Source organism: Chelonia mydas, chromosome 5 (assembly GCF_015237465.2).
Source record: "Chelonia mydas isolate rCheMyd1 chromosome 5, rCheMyd1.pri.v2, whole genome shotgun sequence".
NCBI classification, from domain to species: domain Eukaryota; kingdom Metazoa; phylum Chordata; order Testudines; family Cheloniidae; genus Chelonia; species Chelonia mydas.
The window spans coordinates 50,724,048-50,747,970 of record NC_051245.2 but is presented as its reverse complement, the minus strand read 5'-3'; the positions used below and the strand labels follow the sequence as shown (position 1 = coordinate 50,747,970).

The window sequence follows — 23,923 nt, the reverse complement described above, 5'->3', positions numbered from 1 at the left end:
AACTATCTTGTAACAGACTCAAAGGACAGATAATAACTTGGGGATTTAAAAACAATATGCTACATTTGGGCCAAGCGGGACATAACAACACATTATATTATCATGCTTGAAGGCAGGATTTGGGACCAAGCTTGGAGTCTCTTGTTTCCATTGTAGGAGTATAGAGGGTATATCTTGGAATTAATGTCCTTGGATGGTTAGGGAGGATGGAAACTACATTCCCCACCTCCCAGCCCTACCTTAGCCTGCATTTTGAATACCACCCAGGTGGCCTAGTTGTGGCTGAGCATCTGAGAAGACCACAAAGCCACCCTTCTAGCCCTGGAAGGTAGCTGTTAAAATGATAGAGAGGATGTCAAAATTTAAACATAGAGAAAACTGACCCCAGAATCAAGAAACGGCATTGCCCCATGCTCCATAGCCAGGTGGGATACACAATACAAGAAAATTAGGGACAAACAAAAGAAAATTAGGTAAAAATAAATACTGAAGAATATTCACATTTAGCTGTTTAAATCATTGGAACTCCATGTGGCCACAGGGATGCGTGGATCCAATTGTAAGATCTTGTCCTATGTCTTTAGCAGAGTTAAACTTTTTGCTTTACGCTTGGCTCAGTAAGTTTCAAAATTAAAAACAAAATTACCTGAATTATCTGTTTAAAATACAATTTATATCTCCTCTTAACACGTTTTATATATGTGTAGGCACTTGGAGGTGTCCCAGGAAGTCAGCCATTATTGCCCAGTGGGATGGACCCAACACGACAACAAGGTAAAGTGCCGATTTACTAGATGTGAAATGTATATTGAGAATATCAGCCTTTTTTTTTCTTTTAGAAAGGTTCTGCATGATCCCAAACTTGCATCCAGCACCTCTTGTTTTAAAGTTCACTGCGGCTGCGTAAACACTTTTCAAACGATGAAGTGATAATTTGTCAATAATTTAGAAGTGTTTTTATGTACCACAGTTGTTAAAGTTGTGTAATTTTTTTCAGGGCATCCAAACATGGGTGGGCCAATGCAGAGAATGACTCCTCCAAGAGGAATGGTTCCATTAGGACCACAGGTACCTTGCATAAATATGTGTGTCTATACTTACGGTACACATACATATGATATTTTAGGGTCCTTTTTGTCACAGCTGTACTAGAATGAAAGTTTAAATATGTCAGCACTTTTCTTTCTAATCCCATTTTTAAGGGATTTTCTCTCTATAATAAAAAAATATTCTCAGTTAAAACTTGACAAAGTTGCGAACTATAAAGAAAATTTATTGTATTTACAAAATTTTATAAAGATTGATTTAATTTATTTTGAATGATACAGTTATAATTCAAATAAAAAGGCTTACATATTTGTCCATATAACTCTAAAACATTCAGAAAACTTAAGTTTATTCCACAATTAATGCATATTATGGTCTAAGTCTAGGATTTTCAAAGGAGCCTAAGCAATTGGCTCAGGCTCCTTTGAAAATCCTAACCTTATTGTTTATATTATTTTGGAGGGAAAATTAGCCCCACAATACAGCTAAAGTATTCATAGTCTGTGTAGCAAAAACAAAATTAATTAATTTTTATAAAGATCTTTCTCTAGCCACTAAACTTCTGATCAAAAATTCCACACTCTAGGTTTTTTGGCATAAGATTTTTAATATGCACAATTACTCATACTGTATATAGATGGTGCCTGCATATCACCTATAAATACCAGTTGTTAGCCTTGTCTTTCTAGATCTGCTTTTCAAGAAGAGCAGCAAGCTTGAACATCTGTGTTCAGCCTTCCTCCCACTGCTGACCTGGTTATAGTTACTTATATAGAGGCTCCTTCTCCAAGGGTGTGAAAGTTTTTTAGTAGAAATTTATAATTTTTCCACTTACAAGAATGAAGTCAAGTGGAAATTAAATCCATTCTGAAATATCTCCAAAAAGGTTAGCCCAGTGGATTGTCCATTGCTTATTATCACTTTTCCTCAGTAACTCAGGTCGCAAACTTTGTTTTTTGTTTTTTTGCTAGTTATAGCCATTTTGGCTTTACATCTTATTCTGAAGAATATTTGGGTTATGTTCATCCCTCTACACTTTGATTTCTTCATTCAGATATTTTCCCTAGTGACTTCTCTGTTCAATGGGATCTACGTTTAGTTTTGAATAACTGGGTAGCTCTTTCTTTTTAACCCATGACTCTTTTTGGTCGCAACCAATTCTGCATGTGTAACCAACACAAATGTGTATAAACATATGTTGGTTTTTCTACAGCACTTCGGTATTTCTGCCACTTTCTTTTTTGTGGTGGAAAGTTAAGCTTTGTGGTCATGAATTTAAGCTCACACTTTACGCTAGCATTATTAGCTACACACAGTAGGCAAGTCTGATGTCAATTTTAGCAAAGATGATTTTCAGTTTTATTCTCTTTAAAACTGGAGGGGACTATGTAATTCTCTCAGACCTGAGTTTTCCAAAGTAGTCTTTTCTATAGATCCATGCTTATCTATCATCCTTCTCATTTGCCTGGAGGTGGGGTGGGTCTTCTGAGCAAGCAGTTTTAATAACTCGAAGGACGAGCTAACTTACAGGGCCTTTCATGCCCACTTTAAGGTACTTCTGCAGTGCCAGAGAATGTAAAGCTGCTTTAGGCTTAATCTGCACTAGGAGGGTTTTGCTGGTTGTACTACACTGGTATAGTTAAACTGCAAAACCTCTTGTGGTGTAGACACAGTTATATTGGTATAAAAGTGCTTATCCCAGTATAGCTTATGTCAGTTTCCTGACTGCAGCTATACTAGGACTTTTACCAGTATAACTATGTTGGCAAAAAATCATACCCCTTACCAAAATAGCTATGCCAGTAAAACTTTTTAGTGTAGACCTGTCCTTCATGTAAATGAGATTCAAGCACACAAAATATAAAAGAGTTATCTAAATACCATATGTCATGGTGACAGGCCATATTTGAGCTAGATAGCAAGTTTGGACTGTACACTAGTTTTGATTTTGCTGTCCAGTTTGTTCGGTGCTAACACCTACATTCTTGTGCTTGGGATAGGGAGACTGAAAACACAAGTATGTAACTTTTTTACATTTTATTTTAAATGAATTTTCCCTCATTTAACAGTTTGCCATAGGTATAATAGTTAATTTTTGGATAATGACTGACAAACAAAAAAACAAATTACAGTGAAAGGGAAAAGGAAAAGGAAAATGAAACAAGGAAAAGTAACGAAACAAAAACAACTTTGTTAAACTCTGCTTCTAACTGTTGGTCAGACTCCTTCATTCGCCACTGTTCTCCAGATTCCTCTCTTCATCCATCTTCTCCTCTTAGATTTCCTTCTTGGCAGCAGCTGTCCCAGGTCTACCCTAATTATTTTCTTTCATCTTCAGCGACAAGCAAACAGTTGTATATAATTGTAAAGGTTTACGCTTACTAAATGTGCCAAATGATTTTAATCTGATTTCTCTCAGTTCAAGTTCAGTAAGGACACCTGACTAAAATGCTTCCAGTTGAGAACTCCTAGTGAATTCCATAAAGATCTTAGGCCCACAGACTTGGTTCCTTTGTCAGAATAAAGAAAAGAAAAAACAGGAAGATGCTCCAAAGAAAGGTGGCTCAGATCTCTGAAATGAAGATGGAAAAATAGAATTAAATAGCTTCAGAGTTCCTCCAGAAATGGATGTCATTTTGGTACTGTTTTGGTACAGGGAGACACCAAAAACATGAATATTTAAAGGGAACGCGAGGTAGCATTCCAATTGTTCTAGAATTAGCTTATTAGCTTGTTACATAAACCCATTCATACGAGCCATCTATGTGTAGAACTCCCATGGGCTTCAATGGGAAGTCTAAACAAGGAGCAGTTGCAGGTTTGTCTTCTAGTTTGCAACAAGAGAACTTACTCCTAGAAGTCCTTTCCTGGTTCACTTGAAATAAGTTTTTTGTAATTGAAATATCTCTTTTCGCTATGACACATGAAATACAGTATCAGGTCTACATTTTAAATCTAATTGTCAGATTGCTCCCTGGTCTGCATAATTTGATGCTCAAATACCCTAGAGCATGGATTTGTGTAACAGACTGCTTTGGAGAACTCCAGTTAAAGTTCAGTAATCCAGTTATAATATAACTAGAGTGAGTTGTAGTTACATCATTGCAAAACAGATAACAATAACGACTTTGAGGACATTCTGTTCTCTTAGATAAATGATTGTTTGCCCCACTTCCTCAAAACATACTGTTTTACTTTTTAGAAATTGCTTTATTATACATACATTTGCCTAAGATATCAGAAAAACGCGGTAGGACTGGTACAGTCTCTACAATGAATGATATATGTGGGGTAAGGCAGGTTGTTCTATTTACATTTAACTGAAAAAATTGACCTAATAGTTTAGTCTTTCAGGAAAATAGCACAATGTCTAGGCTTTTGTCAGTTTATGTCATGATCTAAATCTTCTCTGAGCACACACATTGGTTTTATCTATAATAGAGCTTTGGATAGCTCATTCATAGGCATTTCTATGGCATCCATTATGCTATCTGAATAATTTTCATGTTAGTTGCCTTAAATTGGTTACAAGAGGAGTATAGCAATCATTTTATGTGTTATAGAAATGAAATATTTTCCCATGGAAGTTTTTAATACCCTGTTCATTAACCAGGTTCAATTAAAAATAATTCTATCAGAATTCCAAACTGTGAAACCCCCCGAAAAAAATCTATTTTCTGTCCTTGAATGAGTTTTCATGGTATGAAAGTTGAACAGTTACTGAATCTGATCTTTGTTGACCATTGACTTTGCTACCATGTATCATAAATCTTCATGGAACAATTAGCATTTTAAGTATGCTTAGTACACATAAATTTTTAAGACCTGTTAATATGTGTAGTGTACTAAGCATACTACTTTTTCATTAGGGATAAGAATTTTTTTTTAAAGTCAAGAATGGAAACTCCTGCAAGAATGAGTCACACTGGCCTATCCAATCAACAGGTGTGTAGGGAAGTCATTAACCTGCTGTCCTTTCTTTCCCCCCTCCTCTTTGGTTTTGTTTTTTTGTTTTGTGGTAGTCTGACCCTTGGTTATCATTGCAGAACTATGGAGGTGCAATGAGACCGCCACTGAATGCTTTAGGTGGCCCTGGAATGCCTGGAATGAACATGTAAGCAAAATAATAAACTACTATCACATTTATAAAAGTAATCTTTTCCTTTTAAAAGAAAAAATAATTGTGACATACATAGTACCAGGGAGAATGTATTTTGATTAATTAAGAGTTGTGACAAAGTAAGGAAACATCACAGCAGTTTCACTCTTGTGCAAAGCATCTTTTACAGAATTCTTTGTTTTTTCCTTCCAAGTCTCTTTCTAAATGTTGCGTTTGTTCTACAGGTCAGGGTTCATATATTTGCAATATCTTGTTAGTGTGCCCACCATATGCATCTGTAGATTTGTAAAGAGCCTTGATATTAATTAGGTTTGAATGTTTATTTCACTGATTTAATAGTAACAGAGTTTGCCATCAATTCACACACAAAAAGAACATTTTAAAGAATAGTAAGGTTGTGATTCATGTCTGCAAAAGCAAGGAAGTACATAGTATGGACAGAAACACACCATTGTCTTTAAATACATCATCACAAAGGATACACATTAAAAAAGTGTGTATTCTCCATTCTGTTATATCAGTTTTATGCTAATGTAATCAATGAAGTTACACTTCATAAAACCAGTGTTACGAAGTGGAGAATCAGGCCTGAGATATTTTAGTGTACTACTGGCATTCAAGGACTTTTGGGGCTAGATACTCAGTTGGTGTAAACTGGTGTACACTGATTTACACCAGCTATGGATTGGATCCATGGAGTATCATCCTCTCTTGAAATATGAAGATAACTCCTATTTTCCAAGCCTCCAGAGCAACTTCAGATGTCAAACCGCTGTTTTGGTTAATAATAATGAATAAGTTGAAGTTGCACCGAAGCTAAGGCCTTCAGTGCAACTCTCCGTTATCAGCTCCCGCACTGCGAAGCACAGCCCCTGCCAGCATTGCTCCACGCCTGCCCCAGGCTTGAAGTTTGGGCAGGGAGGGGGACACAGCCCTCTAACCCCCAAACTACGCCATATTTAAAAGTAGGGGGCATGGCCCCCTGGTGCCCCCAGTTCCAGCACCATTGCCCCTCCTCACTTCTACAAAGGCTCCAGTGCCCTTGCTTCAGCACCATCCTTGTGGTAGAGTTAGAAGAGTGTTTCTTAACAAGTTGGTCATGACCTCCAGGAGGCTCAAGAAAGGTAATCAGGTTTGCAAAGAATCAAACATTTTATTACAATGTAAAGCAAGGGAAATCTCACTCCCTTCTCCACACACCCCCTTACCCTTCAACAGATCAACAGACCGACAGAGAAAGACACACACCAAGGCTTATCATTAATATATTTTTACTCTTACTTTTATAGTAAATTGGAAGGGAATCATGAAAATTTTTTACTGCAAATAAGGTGTCGCCAACCTGAAAAAGTTGCAAAACACTGAGTTAGAACACATCTTGCAGAGAGACATCTGATCTTGGTTTAAAGATTTCAAGTAATGAAAAATCTGCCACATCTTAGATATATTGTTCTAATCTTCAGGCAGTTCTTGCATTTTTGAAGCAAATAAAATAAATTTAAGGTTTGTGTTACTTTACTATAGATGTCTTCTGTTGCACTCAGGACAATTATTGGAAATTAATGTAGAAAAAATAACTAGATATTTGAAATCAAGTGTAGGTACAACACAAATTGTAGAAAGGGTCTCAAGAAAGAGATTCCAGCAAAGGAAAACAAAACTAAACTATTCATTACAAAATTTGTTGCTATTTAATAACAAAAAATTAGAAATAGAAGCAAAAAGAAGTATTTTGAGGATACTTGTACACATGAGAGAGAAATATATATATAGGAAAAACAGACAAACAGGTTGCTGTCTCAGAAAGGAGCTCCTCACCTGCCAGTTAGCAGAAAATGAAACGGCCATGGTTGAAGTACAACTTCTATATCTCAGCAGTAGGTAAGCATACTTTCTCTTGTGTTGAGACAGTTACACATGTCTAGTCGTAACACTGTCAGACCCTGGTCATTGGGATCAAACCTGGGACTTCTGGAGCTTAGTGCATGAGCCTCTACTGCATGAGCTAAAAGCCATATGGCCGTTAGCTAAGGCTGTAGAGCAGTCTCATTAATCTCTCTCTCTTTCAGTGGTCTCAGTGCCACTAGATGGGACAGAACACCACACCCAGGAGGTCTGTGAGTTATACAGCCACACAGTGAAGCGGGAGGGAAGAAGGGGCTTTCTTCCCACCTTGCACTTAAGAGTTACCCAGAATTGTAGCTCCTGTACTTGAAGTACTCAGGAGCTTCTATATGACATAAAGAAGGCATGAAGTAGCCACTCATAGCTCCTTCTCCCCATGCTTCAGCCAAGCATATGCTGTGCTCCTTAAAGGCTATTGGTAATTAACCTCCCTCTAGTGCAACTGAAAATGGAAGCAAAATATCTGTCATTGTTCTGGGAGGCGTGGCTTCACACGGCCCTTACCACACACTGTGCCTTAAAGGCACAAGCTAGCCCAGAGTGCTCGTATTAGAAAGCTATGCTTTAGGGTATTCTGATCCCTGTCATATGCTGGATCCTGGACCTTGGAAAGGAGTTCTGTTATATCTCTTACCTTCAGAGAATATGATTTATCAGTAAGAAATTTTTCTCACATTGTCAAAGTGAGTAATTTTTCTCTTACTATCAAATGGAGTTACGTACACATATCAAAAGGAGAATAGAGGCTTAACTCTGTATTTTTTGCTTTTGCAGGACATGAAGTGTGAGGCCCAGCCTTAAAGTTATTGATGTCATTTGTACATGAATTTCTTTAGCATATAAGTCCTTGTACTGTGATATCATAGCACAGATGTATTGTACATATTAACACTAACATTCAGTTTCAGTTATAGAGAGCATCTAAGGATAATCCACATCCAGTAGCAGTAAATGGACCCAGATGTTTTAGCAATTCCTCCTTTAGATTATTCCTTACAATTTATGCAATGCATGATGCTAAGCAACATCTGTGTATCTTATCTTCTGTACTTGTATTTCCATAAAAGATGGCAGCTTCCTTATTGCCTTATGCAGGGAGCATAGTTTAATTTGCATTTCCTTTTATGCAGGCATAAACTTTTTTGAGTTCAGTGGGTTTGGCCCTCTGGCAGCATTAAAATACAAAGATGTAGTTATTCTGCAAAGCCAATAGACATTTTAAAGTGTAATGTCTCCTCTGTAAGCAATTAGAGGGTAAAACTCAAAAGGAAACTGTCTTGGTAGGATGCTAAATATCTACCAAATAGCATTTTTGAAATACTTCCTGGTATTGCTTTGGCTAAAAATAATGCATACTATGTAATCTGTTATGACAACAAAACTAGCCTGAGAACTTCTAGACAGTGTTTCATCCCAAAAGGACATTTTTCTTAGTAGATGTAGCATTGAAAAATAATTGCTTACATAGCCTAAACTTCAGTATTTCAAATGTGATATATATATATTTCATGCATCTTTTTAAAGAAAAAATAATTACAGTGAAATCCGCAAGTGCCCATGTGAGAGTTTTCATTATAAACTTACTTCTAAGGGATATAAATCTCAGCTATCGAACTTTAAGCCCAAATTTGGCATGATAAGTCTTTGTAAAGCAGTATTTTTTCATAAAAAATGGAAGCAAAATAGCAAATTTCAGGGGATAATGTTACAGTTCGTAAGCTTATTTTAATGGCCAGTATGAACCAGACTGTTTAAAAGGTGCTAAGAATGTTTCAGTGTATACCTGAAGAAAAAAAGAATTTCCACTCACTTTTTAGCTCATAGGCTTCCTTTATAGAAAAGCTAAAACACACACAAAAATAGGTATTCAGGCATTTGGTTTAAATTATTCAATATTCTGATAGAATACACTCACGCATAAGGAAACTGAAATATTGAACATTTTTTCAAATACTAGTACAAATAAAAATTTTGAGACTTATTTTCGAGATGGCAATGAAAATTGATGTCTCCTGATTCACTGAAGGAAACATCTGGGTTTGCGTTAAAGGGGTCCTCAAAGAGGTAACATCCATAAGTTCTGTAAAAAATGAAAGTATGGAAATGACGACTGTGTTTCTAAAGAATGCTATTGTAATTAGACATATGAGTCTTCCATATGTAAAAGATTACATTGTGAAACTGGTACATTAATAGTAATGTTTTATGAATATGTTGACAGTTTCATAATAAACATCTATTAGAAGAAGGGGGCGGGGGAAGCTGCTCACATTGCTTTAAAGAACGTTGCAGCTGGCTAATTTTAAAAAACAACCAGTATTCAACTCCATATAATCATATACCTCCTTGACAGAATCTGCCATGGTGCTTCTTGTAGCTTTCTACATAGAAGTTTCCCCTATGACTTCAAGTAAATTTGCAAAATCCAGGACCTTGTCAGATGCAAGATGAGCTTTCACTTAGTCTGCTTCATACTTTTTAAGTATTTACATTAATCCAGATGTAGGCGGGTGGTAAAGCACTGGAATGGGTTACCTGGGGAGGTGGTGGAATCTCCATCCTTAGAGGTTTTTAAGGCCCGGCTTGACAAAGCCCTGGCTGTGATGATTTAGTTGGTGTTGGTCCTGCTTTGAGCAGGGGATTGGACTAGACCTCCTGAGGTCTCTTCCAACCCTAGTATTCTGTGATTTTATGTATTCTGTGTATTTTTCTTTACATCACATTCAATTTTGGGGGGTGAAAACAAAGTTACAGTATTGTCACATACACACTTTCTTATATTGGAAACAATTTGATTTTTATAAGAATAAATTTAAAGCTTAAAACATCCCAAATTATGAGGAACAATAATTATTTTTATTTAACAAATTTCAGTATTCTTGTGGTATTACAGATAAGTAGTACATAAATGCTTACTTCATAGAATCATAAACTTTAAGGTCAGAAGGGACCATTATGATTGTCTAGTCTGACCTCCTGCACAACGCAGGCCACAGAATCTCACCCACCAACTCCTGTAACAAGCCCCTAACTTATGTCTGAGCTATTGAAGTCCTCAAATTGTGGTTTAAAGACTTCAAGGTGCAGAGAATCCTCCAGCAAGTGACCTGTGCCCCACGCTGCAGAGGAAGGCGAAAAACCCCCAGGGCCTCTGCCAATCTACCCTGGAGGAAAACTCCTTCCCTACCCCAAATATGGCGATCAGCTAAACCCTGAGCATGTGGGCAAGACTCACCAGCCAGACACCCAGGAAAGAATTCTCTGTAGTAACTCAGATCCCACCCCATCTAACATCCCATCACAGGCCATTGGGTATATCTACCACTAGTAGTCGAAGATCAATTAATTGCCAAAATTAGGCTATCCCATCATATCATCCCTTCCATAAACTTATCAAGCTTTGTCTTAAAGCCAGATATGTGTTTTGCCCCCACTGCATCCCTTGGAAGGCTGTTCCAGAACTTCACTCCTCTGATGGTTAGAAACCTTCGTCTAATTTCAAAGTCTAAACTTCCTGATGGCCAGTTTATATCCATTTGTTCTTGTGTCCACATTGGTACTGAGCTTAAATAATTCTTCTCCCTCCATGGTATTTATCCCTCTGATGTATTTATAGATAGCAATCATATCTTCTCTCAGCCTTCTTTTGGTTAGGCTAAACAAGCCAAGCTCATTGAGTTTCCTTTCATAAGACAGGTTTTCCATTCCTCGGATCATCCTAGTAGCCCTTCTCTGTACCTGTTCCAGTTTGAATTCATCCTTCTTAAACATGAGAGACAGAACTGCACACAATATTCCAGATGAGGTCTCACCAGTGCCTTGTATAGCAGTACAAACACCTCCTTATCTTTACTGGAAATACCTCGCCTGATGCATCCCAAGACCACATTAGCTTTTTTGACGGCCATATCACATTGGCGGCTCATAGTCATCCTGTGATCGACCAGTACTCTGAGGTCCTTCTCCTCCTCTGTTACTTCCAAGTAATGCATTCCCAGTTTATAACAGAAATTCCTGTTATTAATCCCTAAATGCATGACCTTGCACTTTTCACTATTAAATTTCATCCTATCACTATTCCTCCAGTTTACAAGGTCATTCGGATCTTCCTGTATGATATCCCGGTCCTTCTCTGTATTGGCAATACCTCCCAGCTTTGTGTCATCTGCAAACTTTATTAGCACATTTCCGTTTTTTGTGCCAAAGTCAGTAATAAAAAGATTATATAAGATTGGTCCCAAAACTGATCTCTGAGGAACTCCACTAGTAACTTCCTTCCAGTCTGACAGTTCACCTTTCAGTGTGACCGGCTGTAGTCTCCCCTTTAACCAGTTCCTTATCCACCTTTCAGTTTTCATATTGACCCCCATCTTTTCCAATTTAGCTAATAATTCTCCATGTGGAACCATATCAAATGCCTTACTGAAATCGGGGTAAATTAGATCTACTGCGTTCCCTTTGTCTAAAAAATCTGTTACCTTCTCAAAGAAGGAGATCAGGTTGGTTTGACACAATCTAGCTTTTGTAAAGCCATGTTGTATTTTGTCCCAATTACCATTGACCTCAATGTCCTTAACTACTTTCTTCTTCAAAATTTTTTCCAAGACCTTGCATACTACAGATGTCAAACTAACAGGCCTGTAGTTATCCAGATTGCTTTTTTTACCTTTCTTAAAAATAGGAACTATGTTAGCAATCCTCCAGTCATACGGTACAACCCCTGAGTTTACAGATTGATTAAAAATTCTTGCTAATGGGCTTGCCATTTCATGTGCTAGTTCCTTTAATATTCTTGGATGAAGATTATCCGGCCCCCCAATTTAGTCCCATTAAGCTGTTTGAGTTTGGCTTCTACCTCGGATGTGATAATATCTACCTCCATATCCTCATTCCCATTTGTCATCCTGTCATTATCCCTAAGCTCCTCATTAAAGACTGAGGCAAAGTATTTGTTTAGATATTGGGCCATGCCTAGATTATCCTTAACTTCCACTCCATCCTTAGTGTCTAGTGGTCCCACTTCTTCTTTCTTTGTTTTCTTCTTATTTATATGGCTATAGAACCTTTTACTATTGGTTTTAATTCCCTTTGCAAGGTCCAACTCTACATGGCTTTTGGCCTTTCTCACTTTATCCCTACATGTTCTGACCTCAATAAGGTAGCTTTCCTTGCTAATCCCTCCCATCTTCCATTCCTTGTAGGCTTTCTGCTTTTTCTTAATCACGTCTCTGAGATGCTTGCTCATCCAGCTTGGTGTACAACTCCTGCCTATGATTTTTTCCCCCTTTCTTGGGATGCAGGCTTCTGATAGTTTCTGCAACTTTGACTTGAAGTAATTCCAGGCCTCCTCCGCCTTTAGATCCACAAGTTTTTCAGTCCAATCCACTTTCCTAACTAATTTCCTTAGTTTTTTAAGTTAGCCTTTTTGAAATAAAAAATCCTAGTCACAGATCTGTTTTTGTTTATCCTTCCATTTAGTTTGAACTGAATTAGCTCATGATCGCTCGAACCAAGGTTGTCCCCTACAATCATTTCTTCTGAGGTCCTCACTGCTCACCAAAACCAAATCTAAAATGGCATCCTCTCTTGTCGGCTCAGCAACTACTTGGTGAAGGAATCCATCAGCTATCGTATCCAGGAAAATCTGAGCCCTATTATTATTACTAGCACTTGTCCTACAGTCTATATCTGGGAAGTTAAAGTCTCCCATGATCAACAATTACCATTAGTATTTACTTCTTTAAAAACATTAAAGAGGTCTCTATCCATATCCACATTGGATCTCAGCGGTCTATAGCACACCCCACGCACTATCCCAGGGCAGGCTTTAGTAGCTTTCTTCTCCAGTGTGATGTTTGCCCAGACAGACTCTGTCTTATCCATTCCGTCATTTCTTATTTCTTTACAGTCTACCTCATCATAGATATACAATGCTACTCCACCACCTTTGCCTTTATTTCTGTCTTTCCTAAACAGCACATACCCTTCAATACCCGTATTCCAGTCATGACTACTATTCAACCATATTTCTGTTATCCCTTGTTTCTATTCTATTTCACTTCTTGCACCAGTAGCTCTAGTTCGTCCGTTTTGTTACCTAGGCTCCTCGCATTAGTGTACAAACATCTTAATTTGTGCCATTTGGCTTCACTCACATTCTTTACCCTATTGGGCACATACATTCTACTGCCAATATTACCTATTAGATTGGTATGTACACTGCCCTTCCGCCTTATGTCCATTCTCCTACCCACGGCTGTATCCTTTCTTACTTCGTTTTCTTCCCTCTCAAAGAGAATAACTAGCGTGCAGGTTACCTGGACATCTCCCAACCATCTCCCCCGAATTCCTAGTTTAAAGCTCTCTTGATCGGTTATGCCATACTCCATTCTAGAAGTCTATTTCCCTCCCTACTCAGGTGCAGTCCATCCCAAGAGAACAGTCCTCTGTCCATGAATGCTTCCCAGTGGCCATACATCCCAAAACCCTCCTTATAGCACCACTGCCTGAGCCATCTGTTGAGCATCATAATCTTGTCACATCTTTTTTTGCCCTTCTCTAGGAACAGGCAGAATCCCACTGAAGATCACCTGAGCCTCGATTTCCTTTAGCGTCTTCCCCAGCCTGGCATAGTCTCCCTTGATATGTTCCAGCGAGAATCTAGCCATATCATTTGTTCCCACATGAAGGATAATCAATGGATTCTTTCCCGCTCCTGTTAGGATCCTCTTCAGCCTCAGGTCCGCATCCCGTATGTTAGCACCCAGCAGACAGCACACCCTTCTGTTCTCTGGATCAGCTCTTGTTACAGGCCTGTCTGTTCTTCTCAGCAATGAGTCCCCAATCACGTAGACCTGCCCTTTCCTGGCGATGGTGCAAGTCTCCAGTCTATCCCCTGTTCCATCTGGCCACAAGTCCTCTCAATTCCTATTGTCCCTTGTAATCCTCTGCAACCCATCCCGTATCCTCCTGGGGCTCATATTTGGTGTTGTTATTTCCATTGACTCTTGCCCTCTTCCAATAGGACTATCTGCTCTTCTCTTTTTCCTTGCCCTCGCACCTTCAGTGACCATCTGCTGTGCCCCTTCTTCATTTTCCAACTCCGCAAACCTGTTCCTGAGCTCTATTTATCCTTCACTGCCCCGTCTTTTTCTCTGCCTGGTTCTCCTAGTCACATGCTTCCACTGTCCACTTTCCTCATCCAGCAGTATCCCCTCAGAGTTCTTTGGTCCTGCTTCCACCTGCAAGTCTGAGCTTTTCCCTTCAGCCTCCTCATGTCTTTGCTCCATCATCCACTCGAACCCCCTTCTAAACTCAGCCAGAGTCTCCACCTGCATCTCCAATCCTAGGATCTTCTCTTCCATCAGCTCTATCAGGCGGCACTTCATGCAGGCAAAATTCTTTTCAGGTACCCCCTCGAGGATCATGTACATGCCACAGCTTCTACATCCAGTCATCTTCATTGTTTTCCACTACTTGGGTCACGACCACTGCTGCCTCTGTGTCTGTCATAGCCTTCTCACCTAAGTCCTGTTAGTCTGGGACTCAGTTTAGGAAGAAATTTAAGGCTGTATACAACTTGCATGCTTAAAGTTAAGTACATGTTTTAGTACCTTTCAATTGGGCCATACTGTAGGTAGACATTCACCACATATGTAGTACTGGCTCCAAATTTGTATTATGGTGTCAATAACCAGAATACAACTAAAAATACTCCTTATGAGGAATCAATTGTCTTGAATCTTATCAATAGCACATTTTACTGTCTTTTTAATATTACTATACCATAATAATTCAATTAACCCATATAATGCTGTGTTTATATAACATTGGGCCAAGTGCTCCCCTGTTCAGGAAAAAAACTATATAGGGGCACAAACTTACATTTTCTTTCAAGTCACGCTGTTGGGGGTGTGGGATTTGCCATCCTGCAGAATACACAGAAGGGTTGGATCCCTAATTTGCAGGTATCTATGATCTGTGGAAAACTCAAGTGTCTCCCACACTGCTTTCTATACCCCTGGGATCAAAGCTCTGAAGGAATTGTTGTCATGTAGTTCCTAGCAGATGGTGTCCTGAAAAGTACAGAAGTCCACAATATATGATTTAGCCACTGAGATATGTCTAGATATAACTGGTGAGCTTGTGGTGACAGACATAATCTTTTAAGAATAATTTTGTATAGTATCTGATAAACTGTTTAAATGCTAGTGGTAGTTTAGCTATGATCTTGTATTAGTTTAACACTAAAACAAGGTATACTTGTAGTTTATAATCACACTTTACTGCAGTGAAAAATGATGATGCTACCAGAAGAGGCCAGCAGGAGATAGCAGTTTTAAAAAAAGCATATTCTACACTGGGAACAGATTGTGTTCAAGTTACACCATAGAGCTGCTGACCTTTAGATTCTTGGTAGCAGAGTTGACCAGAAACCAAACTTTGTTTGATTAAATCCTCATCTGTCATTTTATATTCTAGGGGTCCAGGAGGTGGTAGACCGTGGCCAAACCCAACGAATGCCAATTCTGTAAGTAAATATTCAAATGTGTTGGACAGTATCCTATGTTTGAGGAATTATTCCTCCTTAATATGCCCATGTACAGAAAAAAACCCTATATTCAGCAAATAGAATAATGCAGGCCATATTTTGTTGCCCTCTGTACTATTTTTTTTCCAACCCTAATGCATGGGTTCTCCAGCTTTTTTTGCAGTATGGACCACATCTTAATAGAGAGCTTCTAGTAGACCACCTTTCCTCCCACTAATGATTGTGCAGACCATCTGCTCTCCTGTTCATAATCACATAACAGCTCTGAGGCAACTACAGCAAATTGTCCAAAGGAAAAATTAACATTAGCATAGTATTTAATATATTTTTAGCTTTTTCAATGCAATATAACACAATAGAATAGGAGTCAGCACCATCTGACCAACCAGCTCTACATAGACCACGGTTTGATAAGATGTGCTCTAATGTATTGTCTGATGGCTTATATATGGAAAAAAACATATTAATTTCTGTACCACTCAAATCATAAAATCATAGTGTAATTTCTCAAAACATGATCCATTTGATAGCTTGAACAATTTAATTTTGGCCTTCATGAAAAGTAATACACTCTCCAAATTAATAGGCTGCAACAGCTACAAAATGAGGTTGTTCAGTAGCTGCTTAGGACAAGAACAGTTTGGTAATGCCCACCCTCCATGACTTGTCCTGGCTGCTAGCCTTACAGAAACTTCAAGTTCAAGGGGTTAGTTTTAGAAAGCACAGTGAAACCCTTCATAATCTGTACCCAAAGTACTTGAGTGAACACGTATCATCATATATCCCTACTTTGCATTTACAGTAGGCTAGGGTTCATCTGCTGTTACTAGACCCTATTTCTGGCTGTCCCTAGGACATGGTGTATCAAGTTTATCCTTGACTGGGATTTATTTATGTATTTATTGGTGGGTAGGAAGAGGAGTGTTTCCTATGTTCTTTTGTGATTTTTTGTTTTGTTTTGTATTTGCTATCCTCTTGTATATTCCTTTTCCATGTAGGAATTGATCCTTGTAGTTTGACAGTATGGCTTCTATGTGGTTTGCCATTGTGCCAGATCTTTGGGTTCAGATTGGCTGTATATTTGGGTAAATTATTTCCTCATTTTGACTTTAGTGGTCTTTACTGATTATTGTACATGTAATGCAATAAATGTTTAAAATACATGTATCAAAGTCACAGGGAAGTTAGGTGCCCAACTTTCATTGAGCGCTGGGTGCTTAACTCTCCTTCTTTATTTGAAAATCTCCCCCTACATATTTTCTCTCTCTCTGTATTATGCTTACCTGTCATATAATTCAGAGGTACAGCTCAGTTTACAGTAATATTAACTTTGTGGAATGTGGATCATGATACGCTAATGTCAAATCTGTACACACACCCAAAATAAAAAGTACACAAAATCTATGACACTGTGAACTTGAGCCTGGCAGTTTTTCATAATAATAATAATGTACAGAAAGAAAAAGAGCTCAATGTTGCATGACTGAGTTACAAATAAGTAAATGTAGGCTTTAACTTGCATTTTCCCAGCTTTTAGTGTGACAGCCTTAATATTCTTTTTTTGTTTTAAATGTCTTGATTGTTTTTAAATAAGGTAGAGAAGATTATTCTGCCATGGAATTTTATGTTTATTAAATTCAATATGCAAGTACATGCTAGGGACCAGATATAGACCCTGATTCATGAAAACACTTAAGTACATAAGCAAGTCATTGAAATTTAAGCACATGCACAAGTGCTTTCTTGAATATGGATATTTTCCTGAATTGTGATCTTTGGCATTGACTTAAAATATGCATTATCTACCTGACCAGAATGATATCAGGGAAATAGTTATAGTATGTAGACAGAATTTTAAAACCCACTAAATAGAAATTAGTCCTTTTAAACTATTGTAATCTGACATGAAAGTACACATCTAGGACAAGCCCTATGCATATTTTAGTTACTAATCTTTAATTAAAGGTAAACAGATTTGTTGACATTTTCTTTTATAAGCAGGAAAAAGGGGGTGTCAGAGCATACAAGACAAGAGTATACAGTTGAAGTAGTTCAGATTATGGTTTGCCTTAAACCTACAGTATATGCTGATTTTATAAAAAGTTATATCAGTGATTGTTTTAACTGAGTTTATGCCACCTGCTCTATATTTCATCAAATAGTTTAGTTGTTAGCCTTATAGATGTAGCTCCACAGGTCTTTCCATTTAAAACATACCTACCAGAAAAACATGCCCTCTCCCCCCCCCACCAAAAAAAAAAGAATTCAGAGAAATGGAAAGACTTGATTGCTATATACATTTTTGAAAAATATACTAAATAGAAACAAGGCATTGCCCCATACATGAGGCTCATGGCAATTCCATAGCTGAGCCTGTAGTGAAGTCAGGGACCTTCTCTCTTAACCATTATGTTTATTCAGATTTTGTAATAGATTTTTAATTGTTAGAGATGGGGAGGAGGGGAAGAGTAGTTTTAAAAGAAGGCCATAATGCATATCTCCTCTTTGCCTCCCAATGAACTGATGTTAAAGGAGAGCTTAAGGGAGTCTGAGACAGTGCAGGAGGAGGGGAAACAATAAGTTTATGGAGGGGATGATATGATGGGATAGCCTAATTTTGGCAATTAATTGATCTTTGACTACTAGCAGTAAATATGCCCAATGGCCTGTGATGGGACACTAGATAGGGTGGGATCTGAGTTACTACAGAGAATTCTTTCTTAAGTGTCTGGCTGGTGAGCCTTGCCCGCATGCTCAGGGTTTAGCTGATCGCCATATTTGGGGTCGGGAAAGAATTTTCCTCCAGGGTAGATTGGCAGAGGCCCTGGGGGTTTTTCGCCTTCCTCTGCAGCATGGGGCACGGGTCACTTGCCAGAGGATTCTCTGCACCTTGAAGTCTTTAAACCACGATTTGAGGACTTCAGTAGTTCAGACATAGGTCAGGGGTTTGTTACAGGAGTCGGTGGCTGAGATTCTGTGGCCTGCGTTGTGCAGGAGGTCAGACTAGACGATCATAATAGTCTCTTCTGACCTTAAAGTCTATGATTCTATGAAATATAGAACAAGATGCATGTTGAACATTACCACTTGCTCAGTTGTTTGCCACTGTTGCATCTGATTCCCCGTGTTTGTCAACTCAATGTCTGTTTATATTGCAAGTTCCCCAGAACAGAGACCTTGATCTAAACTCTCTTTTAAAATGTGGCCCCTCTGCTATTCCAGTAACATAAAGGTGGTCCTTGCAGAACACACCTGACATAGTGAGAGGCTGAGCTGTCTATGTAGTTACAGCCTTCGTTACTGTGGTAACTGAACACCTCACTTATAGTAAAGAGTTTTTATGCTCACAATATCCCTGTGATGTAGAGAAGTATCATCCCCATTTTAAAATGGGGAACTGATGCACAGAGTAGATTAACTGATTTACTCAAGGTCACACAGGAAGTCTTTGGCTGACCTAGGAATTGAACGCAGATTTCTTTAGGCTTACTTAGGCCAATACCTTTTGCACTACAATCAGGGGTTCTCAAACTTCATTGCACCGCAACCCCCTTCTGACAACAAAATTACGACATGACCCCGGGGGGTGGAGGGGTGTAAAAGCCCAAGCCCCACTTGCCCAGGTGATGGGAGAGGAGGCCAGAGCCCAAGCTCCACCACCCCTGGTGCGGGTAGAGCTTGGGCTTCAGCTTCAGCCCTGGGTCCCAGCAAGTCTAATGCTGGCCCTGGTGACCCCATTAAAATGGGGTCCCAACCCACTTTGGGGTCCCGACCCACAGTTTGAGAACTGCTGCTACATTATCTATCCTCCTCTGATCCTATAGCAGGGGTGGGCAAACTTTTTGGCTGGAGGGCCACATCTGGGTGGGGAAATTGCTTGCAGGGCCGGGGCAGAGGGTTGCGGTAGGAGGGGGTGTGGTGTGCAGGAAGGGACTCAGGGAAAGGGGTTGGGGCAGAGCAGGGGTGCAGGGTGTATGGAGGGCTCAGGGAAGGGGGTTAGGGCACAGGAGGGGTGTGGAGTGCATGAGGGGGCTCAGGTCAGGGGGTTGAGGTACAGGAGGGGTGCGGGGTGCAGGAAGGGGCTCAGGGCAGGTGGTTAGGGTGCAGGAGGGGTGTGGGATGTGGCAGGGGGCTCAGGGCAGGGAATTGGGGTGCAGGAGGGGTGCAGGGTGCAGGAAGGGGCTCAGGGCAGGGGGTTGGGTGCAGGAGGGGTGTGGGATGTGGCAGGGGGATCAGGGCACGGAATTGGGGTGCAGGAAGGGTGCGGTGCAGCAGGGGGCTCAGGGTGGGGAGTTGGGGTGCAGGAGGGGTGCGGGGTGCAGCAGGGGGCTCCGAGCAGGGAGTTGGGGTGCAGGGTGCAGGAGGGGTTCAAGCTTCGGCCCGGCTCCGCTTACCTAGAGCAGCTCCGGGGTGGCAGTGGCGTGCACCAGGGCCAGGGCAGGCTCCCTGCATGCCTGCCTCCTGGCCCCAGCACTGCACCACTCCAGGAAGTGGCCAGCACCACATCCCTGCGGTTCCTGGGGGTGGGGGCACAGAGGGCTCTGCATGTTTCCCTCACCTGTGGGTACCTCCCCCAAAGCTCCCATTGGCCGCGGTACCCCGTTCCTGGCCAATGGGAGCTTTGGGGGAGGTACCCACAGGCAAGAGCAGCATATGGAGCTCTCTGCCCCCCCATCCCCACCCCCAGGGGCTGCAGGGACGTGGTGTGGCCGCTTCCAGGAACGGCACAGAGCCTGCGGCGATGGCAATCCTGCTGGCCGGATCCAGCCCGCGGGCTGTAGTTTGCCCACCCCTGCCCTATAGTCAGCCTCAGGGCTGGCCCTAGATGTTTTTGCTGGCCTGGGTAGAAATCATTTACAGCACCTCGCTTGGAGCAGCCAAGCTTAAAAACCACCAAAATTCAGCTGGGTCTATGCTATTCCTTCCTGCCCCTTGCACAGATTTGTCAGGGAATGGCCAGTGTAGGAAGGAAGGAAACAGGGTGGGATTTCTGGAGTATAGTGCACTCTGGCTATTTTATGCCAGCATAATAATGTATAGATTTCAGACAGTAAGCCATATTGGAATGTGGAAATCTCACAAAGTAAGTGCTGGTAGACCTTTTACTTGGGATATTAAAAGCTAGATTGAACTAACACTAGAAATTATACTGTAAGGATCCGATGAAGTGAGCTGTAACTCACGAAAGCTTATGCTCAAATAAATTGGTTAGTCTCTAAGGTGCCACAAGTACTCCTTTTCTTTTTGCGAATACAGACTAACACGGCTGTTACTCTGAAAACTGTAAGGATTAATTCTGCTTTGATGGGGAGATGGACAGGAAGGTGCATAATAAATTTTTGCATCTCTCACTTCTAATATTCTGTAATGATTCCCATAAAATTAAGTCTATCTTAATTTTTTTCAATTTCTCATACATTCTGAAGGAAGTCCATCCTTCACAGATTAGATGCCAAGAGGCAGTTCTCATCTTCAATGTGTGAGAGTTTCAGAACATCACAATGTGGGTTCTGAGGATAAATGCAATGGGTTTAAAATAACGTTTTTTCCATTTAATAGTGGGGTGTTTTTCAGTGGCCAGCTGAATCATGAGTGGGAAAGATGTGGACCAGACTATGAAAATGTTTGACAACTCCTGCCTTAGATACATTTATAAAATATTATCTGTCATCTGCAGTCAGATAAGAAACTTCTTTTGGCGAAGTGATTTTCCAGTTTCTTAATTCTCAGCTCAACTTCCTGAGCTGTTACTCTCCAGTATCCTATAGAGAAGATGTATAGAAGTAATTTAATGAAGAGGAAAACTATATTACTTGCCAGCAGCTGGAGTTCTCAAATCTCCACAAATTGAATTTAATATTCAATTGGGACACTGACTCTTTAAAAAGAAAGTTGTTTCCTCAAGGATATAGAAAGAATACCATCAGTGTTCCTTGAGATCAAAGAGAGTGTCATCTTGTAGTTCTTGATTCAGTTAAAGACTTAATCACATGTTTAAGTCCATCACTGTTCCCTTGCTTAGGTCCCATCGACTTAAAGTTAAGCACATGCTTAATGCTGTCCTGAATTGGGCTAATACTCATATAACCTCACTACTAACCTTTTGCCACAAGTTAATGGATCTTTATATTGGATTATTGTGGTTCCTGCAGATGAAGCCTGAAGACGATACTGGTGGGTGCAAGTAACATAACTTGTACCACAGGTTGCAGCCTGCCTTTTTAAAAAGTAGCAATGGCTTCTCAGCATTCACACATCATAGAGTGTGGATCTAAAGGGGCTAGTGATTAAGACCCTGATATTGCAGACACTCAAGCATGTATATTACTCAGTCATATTGACTTCTATAGGGTTACTCAGGTGAGCAGAGTTACACACATGCTTAAGTGTTTTGCAGGATTAGGGCCTGAGAAGCCACCAATGTCTTGACTGCAACCTGATTATTTACAGTGCAAGACACAACAAATATATTACTATGTAGGAGTTGGGATACAGCAATCTTAAATTGGAATATTAAGTATCTTTTATTTAATTCTCTTTGACTGTGACTCTGTACTGCTCTTTTCACTATAGAGTAACCTTACAGTGAGATGTTTCCTAGATAGCATTATGTTTAACATCAGTATTTTCTCCCTATCCTCTGCCTGTTCTCTAAAAATGAATTTTAAAAATGTGCTTCAAAATAAGATCCTCAATACATTTTGGTATGGAGTGCATTTCTCCATCTTAATGGAAAATAAATATATTATTTTGTTTTGCTTTATATTCTAGATACCGTACTCTTCAGCATCTCCTGGGAATTATGTAGTAAGTACCCTTGTGTGTGTTTGCTCATTAGAATTGATGTTACATGTTATTTAGGCACAGAAATAGTCGTCCAGATGTTAAGAAGAACCCTGGTGTATTGGTTGAGAAGTGAACATCTGATCCGTGTTTAGTTGTTTTGTCTGCCATCTACAGCACATATGTTGGTGTTCATTACTAGAACAGTTATCAGTCTGGTCAAAATTGCCTTGAGTGCTGTGGTATACTTCAGCATATGTTTCTGTAACCAATGCAATACTTCAATACTTCAATATAAAAGGAGAAAAAAACTGCCTTTTCTTGGTGACACAATAATGTGCTTGAATTTTTGAAGCTCTGCAGAAAAAATTTCATTGGAAGAACTAGAAAAGCTTAAACCTCCCAAAAGATATGTAGCACATCACTTAAAAAGACACTCACAGCTAATGTTTTATGGGACATTTTTACTCTCTGTTGCTTATAATTATCTCCTGAAGGCCTGAAAACTCTTTTTTTCAACAACTACCTGAGTGCTACCCTGTCAGCTGCTGGGTCCCGGTCACTGAGAGCTACAAGGGATAAGACAACCACTATCTTATACTCCTCAAGGTCCTAGTCACTGAAAGCTTTGGGGGATTAGTCTATATCTGTACTTGTGGAACTGATAGCCTTGCACTCAAAGCTGACAAGTACCATCAAGAGGAGCATGACCATTAGATCTCCGTTAAAGACATCTCAGTCCCTGTAGACCTTAGACTCCAAAATGAGTGTTACTGAGGCTCCAAGTGCATCCTGTACCATACAGGTGTCTAAGGCTTCTAAGAGCCATGCCTCTTCCAAACAAGACCCAGTACTGAAGACTTTCTTTGTTACAGGTCGCAACCATATTAGCAGACATTCTACGATGAAGAGATCAGCACCATCTGGCTCTCTGGTGTCCTCGGTACCTGCTTCGATACCCTGGTCTGCGTCTCCTGAATAAATGTTTGTGTAGGCTCACCTTATGCCACATACTAGCCAGATATCCATCTTGGTACTGATATCAACCTCCATCATTCCTCTGGTACCACAGGAGTTCTGGTACTCAAGAGACCTCTTTGTACCTAATGAACCAGAGTCTTCTCTACGGTCTGCTTCTGCTCATCCTTCAGTACCAAGATCCTCTGGGTCACTGAAGGCACTTTTCTCATCAAGACCTCCCTGATTCCCTGACTTCTACCATCCAGGGAGAGCACTTATCACCTCCCATGAAATATATTGAAGGATATTCTGACTCTGAACTCTGTATTCAGGAATCTCTTGTTTATTCAATAGGACATTATTCTTCTCCATATGTCAAGAGAAGGGAGGAGAGGCGACCTTGACCTCCAGCCACCTGAGGTGACCAACAGTGGCTACCTCTTCCTCCCATATCTTATGGTCCATCTCATTGGCGTTATTGGGATCCATGGGCCCCATCCTGTCAACAACATCTGACGGGGGAAGGGGGAAGTTCACTCTGCAGTGAGCATAGAAAC

General features: G+C 40.0%; 1 protein-coding gene across 6 annotated transcripts in view; it reads left to right on the top strand.

The window, feature by feature from the left end:
- The window catches only part of SSBP2 (single stranded DNA binding protein 2), a 273,371-nt gene that overhangs the window by 213,042 nt on the left and 36,406 nt on the right, over positions 1 to 23,923 (top strand). For all 6 annotated transcript variants that reach the window (XR_006290933.1, XR_006290932.1, XM_027828754.3 and 3 more), the window contains 5 exons: positions 708 to 774; positions 998 to 1,068; positions 5,094 to 5,161; positions 15,554 to 15,602; positions 22,395 to 22,430. Coding sequence is in view for 4 of the 6 variants with exons in the window: in XM_027828754.3 (XP_027684555.1) it covers positions 708 to 774; positions 998 to 1,068; positions 5,094 to 5,161; positions 15,554 to 15,602; positions 22,395 to 22,430 (291 nt within the window). In the remaining 2 variants the exon portion in view is untranslated. The remainder of the gene's footprint in view (positions 1 to 707; positions 775 to 997; positions 1,069 to 5,093; positions 5,162 to 15,553; positions 15,603 to 22,394; positions 22,431 to 23,923) is intronic.